The 16,351-nt window shown below is 32.1% G+C and overlaps 1 protein-coding gene and 1 long non-coding RNA gene across 2 annotated transcripts; both read left to right on the top strand.

Annotated features, from left to right (window-relative positions):
- The first annotated feature begins 3,084 nt into the window (after positions 1-3,084).
- LOC145121942 (uncharacterized) lies at positions 3,085-4,293 on the top strand. Its single transcript, XM_079057621.1, has 3 exons — positions 3,085-3,757; positions 3,826-4,007; positions 4,054-4,293. Exons 1-3 carry the CDS (start codon positions 3,085-3,087, stop codon positions 4,291-4,293), a joined length of 1,095 nt encoding a protein of 364 aa, XP_078913747.1.
- Positions 4,294-4,401: 108 nt separating this feature from the next.
- LOC145121147 (uncharacterized) lies at positions 4,402-7,145 on the top strand. Its single transcript, XR_013714517.1, has 3 exons — positions 4,402-4,566; positions 4,698-4,993; positions 6,818-7,145. It is a non-coding gene; the product is annotated as an uncharacterized LOC145121147 (long non-coding RNA).
- Positions 7,146-16,351: the final 9,206 nt, after the last annotated feature.

Below are 16,351 nucleotides of genomic sequence, written 5' to 3'. Positions count from 1 at the left end.
GCCGAGGTTCACAGTTTGGGGTTAAGATAATGGGACTTGAGATGATTGTGTTTGGAATTGTGGAGAAGTTTGTTTTTGAAAACCTTGGAATTGGGGTTGAATGAATTGTTTTTGTGGTCGTTGTTGTTGGAAGAATTGTGGGTTGTATGGAAGGTTAATGAATAGAGGATGTTGTTGGATTGGAGAGTTCAACAATTGCATGTATGTTTGATAATCATTTGGAGTGTTTGGAGTGTTTGGAGTGGATGAGGTATTTTTGTTTGGGTCCATTTTTTGGAGAAAAGATGAAGAAAGTAGAATAAGTTTTTTGTTTTGAAAGTGTAAAATGAAAATAAAGTGTGTAGTATATATATAGATAAAAGATGTAGATGTTATTTAAAATTAAAAATTTAATAAAATTTTTATTATTTTTTTTAAAGTCCTTAACGGCCGAAAAAGAACCATAGAGTTTCTCTCTCTCCTCGCGATTGGATGTTTTCGTCCGTGCATGGGTCTATGCCACAAGGTACCTACGTGTACCTGGGGCAGTGTTCACGTGTAGGTGGCCTTGCCACGTCATCCCTACGCGTAGAAAAGTGATGCCATACCACACAGCCTTAGGGGTCGTTTGATATCGTATCTAACTGGGTCCAAAGAGGGATCGGGTCCATAAAATATCAATTGGCATGTTTGATAGGGATAGGACTCAGACCAACATGTGGACTCGGTCCAATAAAAACATAGGACTCGGTCCTTGCTTTCAACTTGATGGACTGAGAAAAACAGAACCAAAAAAAATCGTTGTTGCCCTACATATTGTTGCGAGGTTTACGATTTCTTCCCCTCCCCCGTTAACCTCTGATCGACGAAGCCAAAATTGTTTCCCTTATCGATCAAAAGCATTGCAGCAGTCGTCATCCACAGCAGCAGCGTCCGTGATCAACAACAACACATCAACAGGTTTGTTTTTATTTTTTTAACGTTGCTTTTTCTGTATTCATAGTCAGGGACAAAACTGTCCAGAACTTGATAAATTTTTCTGCATGTTATTTCTGTCAATACCCCATAATCAGGGGCAAAATTGTCCAGAACTGTCCATATATTTTTGTGGTATTCTATCTCCTTAGAGCTATCAAGGATCTAACTCACAGTCAAGCTATGTGAATGTCAAGTTTTCATGAATTCTTGAAGATGTGTGACTGTCATTTTTTTATATCATTTGGTAGTGAAAATCTTGCATCTAAGAGCTATGGATTCCATTTTAAACCTGACTATTCATCTTTAATTGATTGAACAAGCATGTTTCTTTTTTTTTGTTGTACCCTACTCTATGCCAAAATTTCTATCATTGATGTTAGTATAAACAAATTATTGTATTTATAGAGTAAAAGGTTAACAATGAATTATGTAAGCAATCTTTAGTGATTAATATATATGACTGTGGTGGTTGAATTTGTACGTTTAAACATATTATCATGTTTGTTTTTTGTTTTAGTAATAACAATATTGTAAAGTTTTAGCAAAATTATAAATTTGATAATTAGAAATTTTTTTCAGATTTATTATATTTTCGTATTCTTTGAAAATTTTATCCGTTATAAAAAATAACAAGACACTAATTTACTTATTAAATTTTTATACTAAAAAACTAAATGTGTATATGTATATATATTTGTATATATGTGTGCAAATTTGTGTGTATATTGGTGTATACATTTGTGTAACATCTTTTTGTATATGTATATATATTTGTGTTTATGTGTGCAAATATGTGTATATTTATCATTTATTTATTCCTTAGACATGGCAGAAAAGAGAAGTAGAGCTAGTTGGTCTTCAGATTTTGTGAACAAAACTTTTCTTGATGCATGTATCTAAGAACTAACAAGTAATGGTCGGGAGGGTAGTGGTCTCAAAAGTACCTCATGGAATACAATAGCTGAAAAACTAAAAAAAGAACACGACTTTGTTGTTGAGAAAAAACAAATGAAATATCGTTATGACTACTTGAAAAGCAAGTATGCAGTTTGGTTGAAATTAAAAAACAAAACTGGGAATCTCTATAATCATGTCACAAACACGTTTCAAATGACGGATGAAGAGTGGAAAGCGGAGGCGAAGGTAATCTTTTAATTTAAAACACATTATTATTTTTTAAAAAGTTTAATAATAAAATCATTTTTTCAAACAGTTGAACAAGATGGTTGAGAAATTAAGAAATGCACCCCTCCTTTACCCTGATCTATGCACCCAGTTGTTTGATGGTGCAACCTCGACCGGTGCTGCTAGTTGGGGACCATCTTCGACACTCCTTAATCCTGCAGAAGTCTTTACTACACAAGATTATGAGGATATCGAGATGGTAGATACGCCACCTCAAATGGATATCCCAACCTCAGCTTCAACAGTACCCCCACCTACAAGTGCATCACATGCAACTGGAGATTCGTCTGCTCGGTCCAAAAATAAAAGAGGAAAACGAAATGTACCCACATACACACTAGATGATGACATAAGAGAGGTTGGAAAGGAAATTATGAAGGCGGCTCAGGCGTTCGCGCAAACTAATAATCTTGACAAGGAGATGGATGAATGTATTGAAAATTGAAAGGCTTGGAGTGGGGAAATTCTGATCTGAAATGCATCACTGCTCTTATGTTGTTCACTGAAAATGCTGGTAACAGGAAAATTTAGTTACGCCTCGAGTATTCGACTTGTGAGTTGTGGGTGAAAAGTGTCGGAAAGAATTTTGGATTACTTGGTTGACTTTAGTATGACTTTAGGATGTTTTTGGCTTTATGCTTTATGGATTTATATTATGGTACATGTTATGGCTTTTTATGTGTAGGGTTGTTATGTGTTATGTTTAGGATTTTTAAGTTTAGGTTTTTTATGTGTTATGTTTAGGATTGTTATTTGGTATTGACTTTTATGTTATGGATTTTTATGTGATGCATTTTTATGTTATGGAGTTATATGTTATTCAATTTAATGTTATTGATTAATGTTATGGTTTATGTTATAGAATTTATGTGATTTGTATTTAACATGTAACAGGTTACATATGGATAAGGAAGGTGAGTTTTTAGGTTTCCTTATACTCTCATGCTATTGGTTGATGTTGGTTCGAAAAAGAAAAAAAGAATTGGAAGAATAGAAGCTAACGAATCGGAAGAAACCGGGCATGCATATACACAAGATTTGATACACGGATGTCCTATACAATGTTACGATATGATGCGTCTTTCACAAGATGCATTTGTATTATTATGCAATCATTTTACTCAAAGAAATTGGTTGCAATGTAGTAGGACAATAAGCGTTGAAGAGAAGATGGCTATATTGTTACATGTTATAGGACATAATGAACGTTTTCGAGCCGCTAAAGAAAGGTTTCACCACTCCATACAAACGATTCATCAATGTTTTCATGAAGTGCTAAAAGCAATGATGTGTTTTGCAAGAGAAATTATTGTACCAACATCTTCTAATACAACAAGAAATACCTCGGAACGACATAGACGGCTAAAAAACATATTTCCTGGAGCATTAGGTGCACTAGACGGAACATTTGTACATGCAGTTGTGCCTGTTGATGAACAAACTCGCTATAAGGGAAGAGGAAAAGGTGAATGTTATCAAAATGTAATAGGAATTTGTGATTTTGATATGATATTCACCTTTGTATGGGCTGGATGGGAGGGCATAACACACGATTCTAAAGTTTTGAAAGAAGTTGCATTTAATCCGACTTCTGGATTTCCATTCCCTCCACCAGGTTTGTCATTTTTCTGTAAGTTTTATTATCTATATTATTTATATGATTAATTAGTCACCCATCTACAGATAAACATTACCTTTGTGATGTCGCATACACCAACACCCGTGGATTTATGGCTCCTTACCGCAATACTATGTATTGGTTAGCCGATTTTCGAAGAAATAGAGCTTTAACTAAGAAAGAAAGGTTCAATCATGCTCATGCACAACTTAGAAATATCATTGAACGTGCTTATGGTGTATTGAAGGCGAGATTTCCAGTTTTAAAATGTATGGCTCCTTATCCTTTTCCAGTGCAAAGACAACATAGTCATTGTCTGTGTTGCGGTCCATAATTTTATAAAGAAATACGATATTCAAGATGACTTATTTACGAAGTTTGAACAAAACATTATGGTTATTCCTAATGTGGGATGTGGAGGAAGTGGGGACCAAAACATACAAGACATAGAATGGGGTTCAGACGCCGTTGAGTATATGACTACTTTGCATGACCAGATTGTTAATCAGTTACTTTCAAATGGTTCATGTTAAAAGGACTTAGTCAGCATTTCTAACCCAATCAACTTCTAACTCAATAAAGTCTAACCTAGCAATTATCAAACGACCCTTACCCTTCTATTTGACATCTATTTCACACCGCCCACCTACCACTCCTTTATTGCATCAGATGCTTTCCGTGTTAATATGAGAATTACGAGAATGGAGGGCCTCGGTCGCTCAAATACTTTCTCGAATTTGCGTCAACCACAACGTTTTTGTTTGCTTTTGATTCCATCTTCAACACCTCCGATTTCCTTCCCACCGGTTTGTTTTTTCTTCTGATAAATTCATTCCTCGAATTACCGTCTTCTCTTTTCTTTTGATTCGATCAATTTTTCTGGATCTATTTGCTCATTCTTGTACCATCTTCTTTTCTGAACTGAGGGTTTTTGTAGATGCCGTGAACACCGTCAGCTTCTTCCGTAAAGAAGAACAAGTTATTGGTATTTGGTTTATCGAAGGCTATGAAGGTTGGAGTTCATAGGGAATTGGTCGATGGTAAATGGGTTATACCAGTTGAAGAACAAGTTCAACACCATTGCTTCGTTTACTGGATATGTGGCATGTTCTTTCTCATGCCTATTATTAAAATCTCTCCATGTTTTTTACCAGATTCCGACTCTTTATCGTCTCCCTTTGCTTGCTTATGCTTCCAATTGTTACCAAAAGACTTCAAGTTTGTCGATTTAAGGTACGAGATTCTTTTTTGCCCTCTTTTGTTATCCTCTACGTTGCTGATGATCTGTGATTTCGGTCTGTATGTGTTGACGAAAGAGACCATGTTTGTGAATTTTCCTGCCCTAATTCGTGATATTATAATTTTCCAGAAATTGTTTGTGTAACAATTGAAGACTCATATGCAAACAAGGAGCCTTAAATTCGGGTGCACTCAATGATTTGAACCAACAGGTTTTAGTTGTTGGTTTCATCTAATCAGAAACGCCCCTTGTAATATATTACTATTTTTGAGTAATTGCAAATGTTTAGAATAGGATATCATTTGCTCTGAAATCAAATTCCATCAGAATATTTTAAACTTTCTCAATACTGCATCCCAGGTGTTCGACAAAATGCTATTGAATGATATTAACTAGTGTTATGTGTATATATTTCTTCTATTGTTTTTACTTTATTTTTGTACACCATTTTCATTTATTCTTATCCAGTTGGGTACTGAGATAAATAGATCCCCTACATGGATTGGTTGTAATTCTATGTGAAGGGAAATGTTTGTTGATTTCTCATACTTTAACATTTTCTTTGGTTGAAAGAAACCTATGTAATTCTTTTCTCGAAAAAAACCTTTGCAACTCTGTTTTCTTTCCAAAACTCTCCACCTCTGCCTCCTCTTGGCAAGAACTCCCGGAAGAATAAAACTATCAGCAATATATATGCCATGTCCCTTATCACTTGGCTCAATTACAAAACCATTCATCCATAATAGAAATTTTCAAGTTTTTTGGTCAATGTTATTCAAAACAATCAGTCTTAGTTCAATGGTTTTTACTAATGATTTGCAAACACCAGCGTTAACCAAAGTAGAAATGAAGTAGAATTAGGTTGCTAATAAGCATAGTTTTCCTCTAAGTTGTATAAAATTTTGGAATTTTTGAAGATTTTTTTCCTTGAGTTTCGATTCAAGTTAGATCAATGTTTTTTACTCTACTTAATAAACATGTAGAGTATATCTCATGTTAAAAACTAGTGGATATAATCGGATGGATATTAGTTGTCATAGTTTTTGTTAGGTTGTTAAAGGCTCCCCTGGTTTCCCATGCAATCATGAATTATATCTCTTTTTCTTTACTAAATATGAAGATAATACTATATATTTAAATATGATTTTATCAATAAATCTTCTTTGTATTTATGTCATAGTTAGGGTAAGCTTCAATTGTAGTTTTATTGAATACAATTAACAATTAAGTTAATATATCATGTAATTTGATATGTACATAGTAGTAGCTACCATTTTAGTTTTTAAGTTGTTCAATTAGGACAACATAACACAAGTTGCTCCACATATTTTCTTATGTTTGCTTATATGTAGTATGTTTGTTTACCATCGGTTTATCTTATTGCTGTCAATACTGATTTGTGATTATAGTCATGAAGAAGGAAACCTTATGGGACAACAAAAATTTCACCCTAAATGAAGCTCTGCACTTTTCCTTAAATATTTTGGTTTGAAAATTAAACTCTAATGAAATTGAAAGTATTGAGGATTGTAATTCCCAAAACCAACCCGACATTCAAGCTTGGCTTATATGTAGTTCATGTGTCTTTCCCAAGGTGGTTGGTTTGTTGTATCATACAATAGTTAATTTTTTTTAGTAATTTAGTTCTCTTATTTAGAATGTCGATGTTACTCTAGATATGGCAGATATATGTTGAAGTTATGCTATTTTCTTACATATTGGAATTCATATATCTTGATTCTAATTGTTATAATTCTTGAATTTAAGTGACTTTAATGACACTTTTGACGCTTATCATTTCATTACATCCTTGACAGATGATGTACGTGTAAATCCATGTGATATTAAGATTATGTTCCTGAAAGTTTATTATCTTGATGTCTTCCCCTTCAAGAATTCAACCACTCAGGGATGGTTTCTCGGGTATGGTTTGTTTATTTGAAGATGATCTCTTCTGCTGTTACTTCAAATGTTACAACTCGCAATATAGTACTTCATTCTTTATGTAAAGTTGATAGATTTGGATTAGATTTACTTTTACCAAGAAATACGCATTTTGGTGAATGTGATGTTGTTATTTATATTATTGTGCTATTGGGTTTTTGTAAATAAAGGTTTGTTGAAGAAGGATTTCGGTTATGTTTAGAGACGATTTTGCATTGGATTTTGACTCTACTTGACCGCGACGAAGCGCGACCTTCTTCTAGTTTTCCTTAAATCTTACCCACGCTAGCTATTTGGATCCATGTAAAAGATATTTAAATACACTGTGATATTTTAATGTGAATACATAGCATAAATTTATAATAACATACAAAATAAAGACACAACTTTTCTTAGTTTCTAATATATTTGATGTAATATACCATCTGTTAAACAATAAATATCATTATTATGTTTAATTTAATTTAATATATAGAAAAACATAAATATTTATTTATTAATTAATAAGCTTATTTGTTTTTTTTTTAAGCTAGAAGAATGAAATTTTAATCAAAACCAAACCCAATAAGATAACCTTATTCTAGTTAACCAAACTAAATTAACTGAAAACCAAATAACCCAAACCATTTAAACCCAAACATCATTTGGTTCAGTTCGGTTATTCTGTTTTGGTTTTTTCTCGCACCCTTACTAACAAATAAAATATTTTGATGTTTAAGAAGGGCATATATATATATATATATATATATATATATAATCCCTAATTAAAATGGGTTATTAATACATGAACAACCAACACAACAACAAATTCTGACCACGAGTGCGCCACCATTAACCGCAAAGGCTGTTATGAAAAAAACATGCTTAACCAAAAGATCGACAAAACAAGGCCAATGGAATCACTTTGTGACTTTTTGATGACCAACCTAGTGGTTCACTTTGTAGCCTATGATGAGCATCTATATAAGCTTGGACGTTTGATTTTTTGGTTACATGTGAAGAATATTCGTTTATTGAAAAAATAAACAACAGATTTGTCCATCATAACAACTTGGCAGATGTAAGCACATTCAAAATTTACTATTATTTGTTTCCATAATATTTTGTTTTAGGTTGGTCATAAGATATTATTTGATTGTAAATGTTTTGTTATATTGTTTGTAGCATTCTGCACTTAATGGTTCGAACACGTATGAACAAATGTGCTTTCCTAAGCCCATATAAGATTCTTTGGAAAGCCTGTCAGGAAATTCCAATAGATGTCGTTAGTTATCTCGTTGATGCTATAAGAACCTTAAATTAGAAAGATTTGAATTTTAGTCAAATATTGACCAAAATGACAATTTTGTCATTAAATAGAAATTAATGAGAACTAGTAAAAAAATCTCGTGCTTTGCCGCGGGATTGAATAGGGTGTGATTTATAATAGAAAATAATTTGTAATCAAAATGGTGAAAACTATTATGTTTATAACATTTGGATACATTGTAATTAAAATGGTGGAATAGATTTTCTTAGCGTTACTATGTTGCCAAGATACATCGATGCTAAAACTATTACATAATTTTTAATCAAAATGCTAACAAATTTGTACTTCTAATTACCGCAAACGTGCATGGATTGAAGAAGTCTGCAAAGGAAATCGACAATTTCAATGATTAACACAAGAAATAGCAATGTATTTTCATTGTTTGGTTTATTATAGCATCATACTTCCATTTCTTCTTATTACATCATTGTATTTTAGAAAAATCCACCCAAATACAAAAACAATTAGATACATTTTTCAAGTGCGGTGTGGTAAGAAGAGACTTTTTTAATAAGTTCTCATATAATAGGAATATCATTAAAAATTAAACCATTTTTCTCATGCCATCACTTTTAACAGTTTTTTCAAAGTAAAATGTTATAATTGACCGTATGGTTTATTTTCAAAGTATAATGTCCACGTTGAAAGTACAATGCTATGTCTTGTTACATTTTCAAAATATGATGCTATAATAACAAAAAAAAATTAATAGTATAATATTGTAATAGAAATAAGTCAAAATAGGATGCTAAAAGATATAAATAATAGAAAATAGGTTTTTATCTCTTGCTTTAAGTTCATGTTAATAATCAACTATCTATGGTGAAATAATGTACATGAATCACCTTTTAGCCCATGAAACCCATTTAATGTTGTTGCGTCTTCTTGCTTGATCTAATGAAGTATGCGTCACCTTTATAACTTACAAAAATTGAAATGTAACAAAATTGATTCATTTTAGGTAAGAGATAATCATCATACTCATTAAACAATATAAAAATGGAAGTGAAAATGTCATCATCATACTCGCAAAAGTCTTGTAACACACATAATATTCGTCATTCATCATTATAAAATATAATTAAGTTATAAAATATTCATAGTTCGTAAAAGAATGTAATTAAGTTATGAAATCCGATTTTGCGAGCACCAATAAACTAATCTTTAAAAATACCATTCCACAAAAGATGCATTAACTCCTGTTACGGATCCTAATATGGTAATTAAAAGGGCAAATAAAAAAATAGGATTGTCATTACCTTTTTGGTTTAGAGCCGGATGGATTTGCAGTGACTGCCTTTACGCTCCAATCCATCTCTTCCATCTGCTTCCCACCGTTTCGTAAATCTATTGTAGGCTCCGATTCATCCCCATCTTCTCTATTTTCTAATATCCCTTTATTCTCTCTTTCATCATGCCTCCTCTGCGTCTTGCAGTCGTCGTTTCTGAGCCTATTATCATTACTAATAGGAAGTAGAACCGGAATATTTACTATCACCACTTAAGGCAAAGAAAAACTTTAGCAAACACCATCACGTTTAGGTTGTAATCTTGCCAATAACATACATTAATAAGAGATAAAATGAATACCATATCGAGATCCATATAGCATAAAAATGAAAAATCATGCAAATTACTGAATATATTTCTAATCAGTAGATAGTCAAGGGGTTAAGTGCTCATACCTTAAGTAATGGATTGTTTCTGTCTCCACATGTATATTTAGTGAAAAAATATTAAGTTATATAGATATGCGTGGTCATTTGGGTTAATCTGTCTTTGTAAGTCATGCACTTGCACTTCCCTTGAGTACTTCTACCATTGTAAACAGAAACAAAAGATTTAAATATAATGAAAAAATACCCCTGAAAAAACAGTAATATCTGAAAGAATGAAATAATAACTTTCTACTTATTGCAACCTGGTGAAAAGTAGATAGGAATCTTAAGGTTCATCCGCTCACAATAATTTTCCAACAATATATAGAGTTACTATTCAAAAATGCGTGAACTTGTTATAAACACAAGTCATAATGAACATTCTTTATAATAATAATAGTAGGACAATTACAAACTTGAGGTCATCCAAGAGCAAATAGGAATCAACACCTTTCATCCTTTAGCAACACATTATTAACCTGCGATCATACATTTTCATTAGAGTGCTAATCATAAATTTAGCTAACTGAAATTTTTTATTGTAGAATTTACTACGATCTCCATCAAAGAAAATCCTTTCCCTTTGTAACATACTAACAATTCAACCAATTCACATTCCAATTCTATTACATTTTATTAGTGTAAAGTTCTTGATTGTTGTTCCAAAAATTGGCTTTTTTATTCTCTTCCATGTTGTCCTTCACTTCATACCTGGCAAAATGAATGTTCTTGGATTCAAATGAAATATAATAGTGTAAATAGATTTATTATAAAAATTATATATATAACCTTACCAAATATCATTATTAAAATTCGTTTTAAAGTTTGAAGAATTAAGAATAGTTGTGCAAGTAAGAGAAGAAGTAAATGTGTGAAATAGTAATGAACTTTCATTTTTATCTTATTAAGGCATTGTACTTTGAAAAAATTACCCATTTACATCATTTCCTTCTTTTTGTCATTGTATAGCATTAAAAATTACTTCGCAATTTCATATTTTAATGACATTGTTATAATTAGGTAGATTTTTCAAAGTAAAATGTTCTAATAAGAAGGAAGGAAGGTATAAAGCTATAATAAAAAATCAATGGAAATGTATTGAAATATCTTGCATGGTACCTAAAATTGAATTTAAACTGACCAAGCTATGCCTACCTTCAAATGACAATAATCACTTTGAAAATGCAAAATCTAAAAGATAATATTAACCATTTTGCACACCTTAAAAGGTTCATGTTTGTTCTGAAAACCGTCCCTGGCACATATTACAACTAAACAGGTATACCACTGTATAGGAATTAAAAAAATCGTCATATTATTATTATATAATGTGGGATTCTGCTAAGCATAAAAACGTATAAATAAGCGTGAAAATAAATTAAGTTCAGAAAAAATAGTCATTTACTTGCCCTTTTTCCTTTGAAACGAAGCTAATGGTAATTAAAAATAGAATATACAAAGCAAAGGAGTTTAGAAGCACATTAATTGTCAAGGAAACTAAGGTTGTAGTAAAAGAGATTAGCGAACAGTTGTTGTTTATCATAAACAAAAAAATATCATAATTTTTAAGTTCACGAATAAGAGGAATTATACAATATTTAATTCAAACCTCTTTGTTCTTATAGAATCTACATATTTAATTAATATATCAAACACTTTTTAAAAGATATCATTTAGGTTTCTATGCTACAAAGTTTATTAAACTCTTGTTGTAATACACTATAATGGAGTTCGTTAGTCAATCAAAACAACTGAAATTATGAAGTGACAAATTTCTAATCAAAATATGATCAAAGACCAAAATACTAACCTGAAACTTATTGGAACTAATTCATGTAGTACAGGTGCTCTATTTCCTCAATCTTGGTAACTTGAGTTTTATGAATAGAAAGCTCATTGATTGTGGTTGATGCATTGACCAGATGAAATTTCATTAAACTAAACTTTAAAACCACAAACTCTCACTATGCAACATCAAGAGTTTACTTTAGCTGGTTATCCTGCAAAATAAAGCACAAGTTATTTGCTAAACCCACACAAAGTAAATCATGGGAAACTCAACTACTAATACATATAGTCACCAATAACCAATATACTCATTCGATAGTTTTAAACTTTAACAATAACTCTGACTTCTCTCTCAAACATTTCATTAAACAAATTATGTGCATCAGAAAATCATGTAAGAGAACTTACAATAGCAGGGAAAGGGTCACTGAAAACGAATGTGTACACATTCTTTTAACCAAGAACATAATCCTGAAAATTTGCTTCAACAAAGAAATTGTAGCTAAAGAGAATTTTTATCAGTTAAACAACATTAACAGATTAAAAGATTGATGTTACAATATTGCGAACATACACAATCCAATTCTAAAAAATGACCAATCCAGTAACATGTTTAGACTGAAGAAAAAAATCACCGAAGCGAAACTTCCTACGTTTTAACAAAGAGGAGAGTAAGGCAGGAGCGGAATTAAAAAAAACAAAGACAAAACCTTACCTTGTTCAAGGAGAAGAGAATTTTGCGATTAAAACAATTCTTATAAGCAGTACTCTTGTTCAATTAATACCCATTCGATATTAATACCCTAATCCAAATTCTACAAATTGGGATGATCAAACACAAATTAACCAAGGTAATGAAGAATTTTAGGAAAAAATAGAAGTACATTCGCTTTGTTATTCTTCTATGTATATGAGCAATATATGATCATCAATTAGAGATGGAATATGTATGTAAGGCAGAAATATCTAAAAATCAAGAAAGGGAACCAATAAGTAATTTCTAACATTCAACTGAACAAAATAGAATGGAATTTAAGCCAAAAGGATCAATGAAATATGTATGTAAGAATCAAGTTGTGGCTATGAGAACCCATAGCAGACAACACTTTAGCAACATCTACTTGTCATTCACAATGTGAATTCTCACTTTGCCATCCGGTTTGCCCTGCAGAGATGATTATACATTCAAATAGTAATAGAAAAATAGAGACCTACATGTGCTAAAGAGAAGGGAAACTGAAGAGAAATAACGGAAGGTCGAGGTTCACAATCGGCATGATAGAAGCCGATTTTGGTGTATTCCGTGTCCGAGTATCGACATTTTCATTTGAATCTGCCATCTTATGAAGAAACTAATAGCTACTAGAAAAATGAAAGCTCTAATTTTGATAAAACGATAACTCGAAGAACGGGGACCATTTTTGGGTGTAGAGCTTACAAAATTGGATGGGAATTCGTAGTATGTTGAGTGCAACGATGGAATCCACGACAAAAGAGCGTTCATGTGCTGACCTTGGAAGCGGATTCAAAGCGAATAAATGGGATTGGAGTCAGTGATCGCCATGCTTTGACTACGTCGCCGTTGATGTTTCCTTATAGTGGGCTGATGAAATCCAAACGAAGAAGAAAATAGAGAAGCTATCGAATGTAGACAATAGGATGCAATAATGTTGAAAAGGGAATCAAAATGAAAGAAGAAGAATCGATAGATGGTAACAAAAAGCAGTGGAAAGAGTAATTTGAATCCGATGAACAATGCAACACAAGCCATTAATTGAGGAGGTTTAGAGGGAAAAAGGAAAAAATGTGGATGTTTCTCACATAGGGAAGGTAGAATCATAGAAGAAGAATCGAGAGATGAGGCGGTGGGAAACCTTATTGGAAGAGAGGAGTCCAGGACTAAAGTTGCCAACTATTCAAAGTACCGTGGCCAAATTCTGAAGTGCTAAACGTTTACTGTTCCTATGGGTCTATGTGGTTTGATATATATATATATATATATATATATATATATATATATATATATATATATATATATATATATAGTAACTTCATGAAAATGGCAAAGAAAAGTTTACGTCACTAAGATGAGATTAGATGAGTAAGTTCAAGAGAAAGAATGCATGAGAAGATGCATTTTTGGTCAAAAAGGGTAAAATTGGTGTTTTATGCTTTTTGGGTCAAGTTTATGACTTAACAGATCACGACTCATAATAAATCAGTGATAAATGACTTAACAAAGTTGTAGAGTATGTTACCACATTCACATGGATATAAAGACCATAAAAAAACATGTTAGAAAAAAAGAAGTTATGAGCATTTGAAGTTGGGACAAAAATTGTCTCAAAGCTGGAATGGAATAAGCCAAAGAGCTGCTCCCAAGCAGTTACTGCGGTGTGGTGGATTGATCACCACAGTGCCACAAGCGATAACGGGGATCCAGATGAGACTTCGTCGTAAGTAGAGGGGAATGTACTTTGTTCCCGCGATGCGGTATATGGGTGCCATATCGCAGTGGCCAAAGTAGGATGTGTCTAGAGAAAGAGCACCACGGTGTGGCAAGCAGATCGCCACAACGTGTCAACTAAGTGGCTGCCATTGACCGAGGTCATTTGGTCAATGCAGCACAGTAAACAGATGACCGTGATGCGGTTACACAACATATGCAAAGGTTGTTAAGCCTTCATTCTCATCATAACGTACCCCCAAACCCTCCATAGCCAAGATCTGGCGATTGTGAGGCGGGAGAAGGATCAAGAAGCGATTAGTGGTGATTGTGACTTGGATTGAAGGTGGAAATCTCATGAGAGAATCACATTCTCCATTTTTAAGTTAGTAGGGCTTTAATGTTGTTTTGATGAATTGGTTAGATTAGTTGAATTGATCAACCTATAGTTTGATTATGATGTGGATGAGAGTGTTTAGATGCTTTAATCAAACATAGAAAGTGATTACCATGGTGGAATCAATCCAATGAGAGTTAGGGTTTAAAACCCTAACCAGTTATTAGTGAATTGATACATTAGATGTAGATTATAATGAATTAGGTAGTACATGATGCTTAATTCATTGTTTGTGTGAGATTAGAATAAGAAAATGAGAAGTTAGGTTTATGATCCATTAAGTGATTATTTTGACTTAAAGAGTCAAAAGCTCTTAATAGGCTAAGACAGGTATTAAGAAATTGTATATATGTATGAATAGGCCTATAAGAAAGAAAATGGATCAAGAATGCATCAATTGAAGAAAGTAGCCAAAAAGGGTAGTTAGGTGTTGTTTGTTTTTTGTCTGCAGATCTTCTTGGCTTCTTCTGTCTGCGCCATGTAGACCACGCACAGACATTAGGCTTCGCAAATTGTTTGTTTTTTTGAAGACCTAAAAATGTATGTGCGTCCTCTTCCCGACGCAGAAGTGGACCAGAGTCTTCTAACATCTTCTGATATCTTTTAGGCTTAAAAAAACACATATATCTTTGTTGTTGTTGTTGTTGTTGTTTTATTATTATTATTATTATTATTATTATTATTATAAACTTAGATTTATTTCAACATTATCTTTGATAAAAAATTTGGAAAAAATTACAATACTTCAAAAACAAAAGGTTCGACGACACAAACATGACCTTTGTGAAAACTTTTTAAATAAAAATTTAATTTCAATAATGGTCGTTAGAACTGTTTATATAGATATAAAAAAAATCCTAATATTATCTTTTAGTTTTTGTGCCAAATTTTATAAAACATTATTTAATGAAGTATCATCCATTTCTTGGGAAAAATATTTATAGTAAGCTTTAAAATTGTTTTAATTGAAAAGGTAAAATGAAAATTTTCATTTTAAAATTGAAGTTTATTTCCATCCATTTTATGTGTCAAATTCTTTTGATCCCTAATTACAATGTTTATATATAACTTTGCAACGAAAACTTGTTGGCTTTTATCAAATATATACATTAATTCGTACAATTTTATTTTCACTTTTATACAATAATACATAAAAGTTGATCTAGATTTGTTAATCGTCTATAATAAAGTCATAAAAGTATTGAAAAATCTTTTAATTTTTTTTAAAAAAAATCAGTTTATTTAGATTTTAGCAGCCTGCATATGTTAAAAAACAAACAGTCTTCTTCTTTCAGACTGCAGACGTTTGGTCCACCTATTCTATTACAGAGCTCTGCAGATGTGGTCTGCAGACTGCAGACATTTTACCTAAAAAAAACAATCAGGACCTAAGTCTTTACTAACTGATAAGGTGAGTATTAGTCTCACACTCTCTCTTTAGATCATGTGTGTTTGTATGTGTGTGTGTGTGTATATATATATATATATATATATATATATATATATATATATATGTTTAATCTTGGGGAACTAAGTGAATGTCCCCAAGTAATGGGATGAAGATCGATTAAGAATATACGTGTAAGAACATGTATTGGAGCATGTATGTATATTAAGAGTATACATGAGGTATACATTAGATACATGTAGCAGAGCATGTATGTATACCAAGAGTATATCAGATTAGATGGGAAGGGTAGTTACTAAATACCTAAGAGATAGAAGAATGAGTTAGAATGTGATTATTTGTAGTATAATCATAATAGTAAGCATCTATGTCTAGATATTTATTGGTATTATGTAGAATAC

The sequence above is a fragment of the Lactuca virosa genome, chromosome 6 (assembly GCF_052849685.1).
Source record: "Lactuca virosa cultivar CGN04683 chromosome 6, Lactuca_virosa_CGN04683_v6, whole genome shotgun sequence".
Lineage (NCBI taxonomy): Eukaryota > Viridiplantae > Streptophyta > Magnoliopsida > Asterales > Asteraceae > Lactuca > Lactuca virosa.
The sequence above is the reverse complement of the archived record's forward strand: the minus strand, read 5'-3'. Positions and strand labels throughout refer to the sequence as shown.

Bases quoted from the DNA above. Each gene is read 5' to 3' on its own strand.
- LOC145121942 (XM_079057621.1), top strand. From the start codon at position 3,085: ATGCTATTGGTTGATGTTGGTTCGAAAAAGAAAAAAAGAATTGGAAGA. The intron at 3,758-3,825 runs GTTTGTCATTTT...ACCCATCTACAG, and splicing joins ATTTCCATTCCCTCCACCAG to ATAAACATTACCTTTGTGAT. The intron at 4,008-4,053 runs GCGAGATTTCCA...ATCCTTTTCCAG, and splicing joins GTGCTTATGGTGTATTGAAG to TGCAAAGACAACATAGTCAT.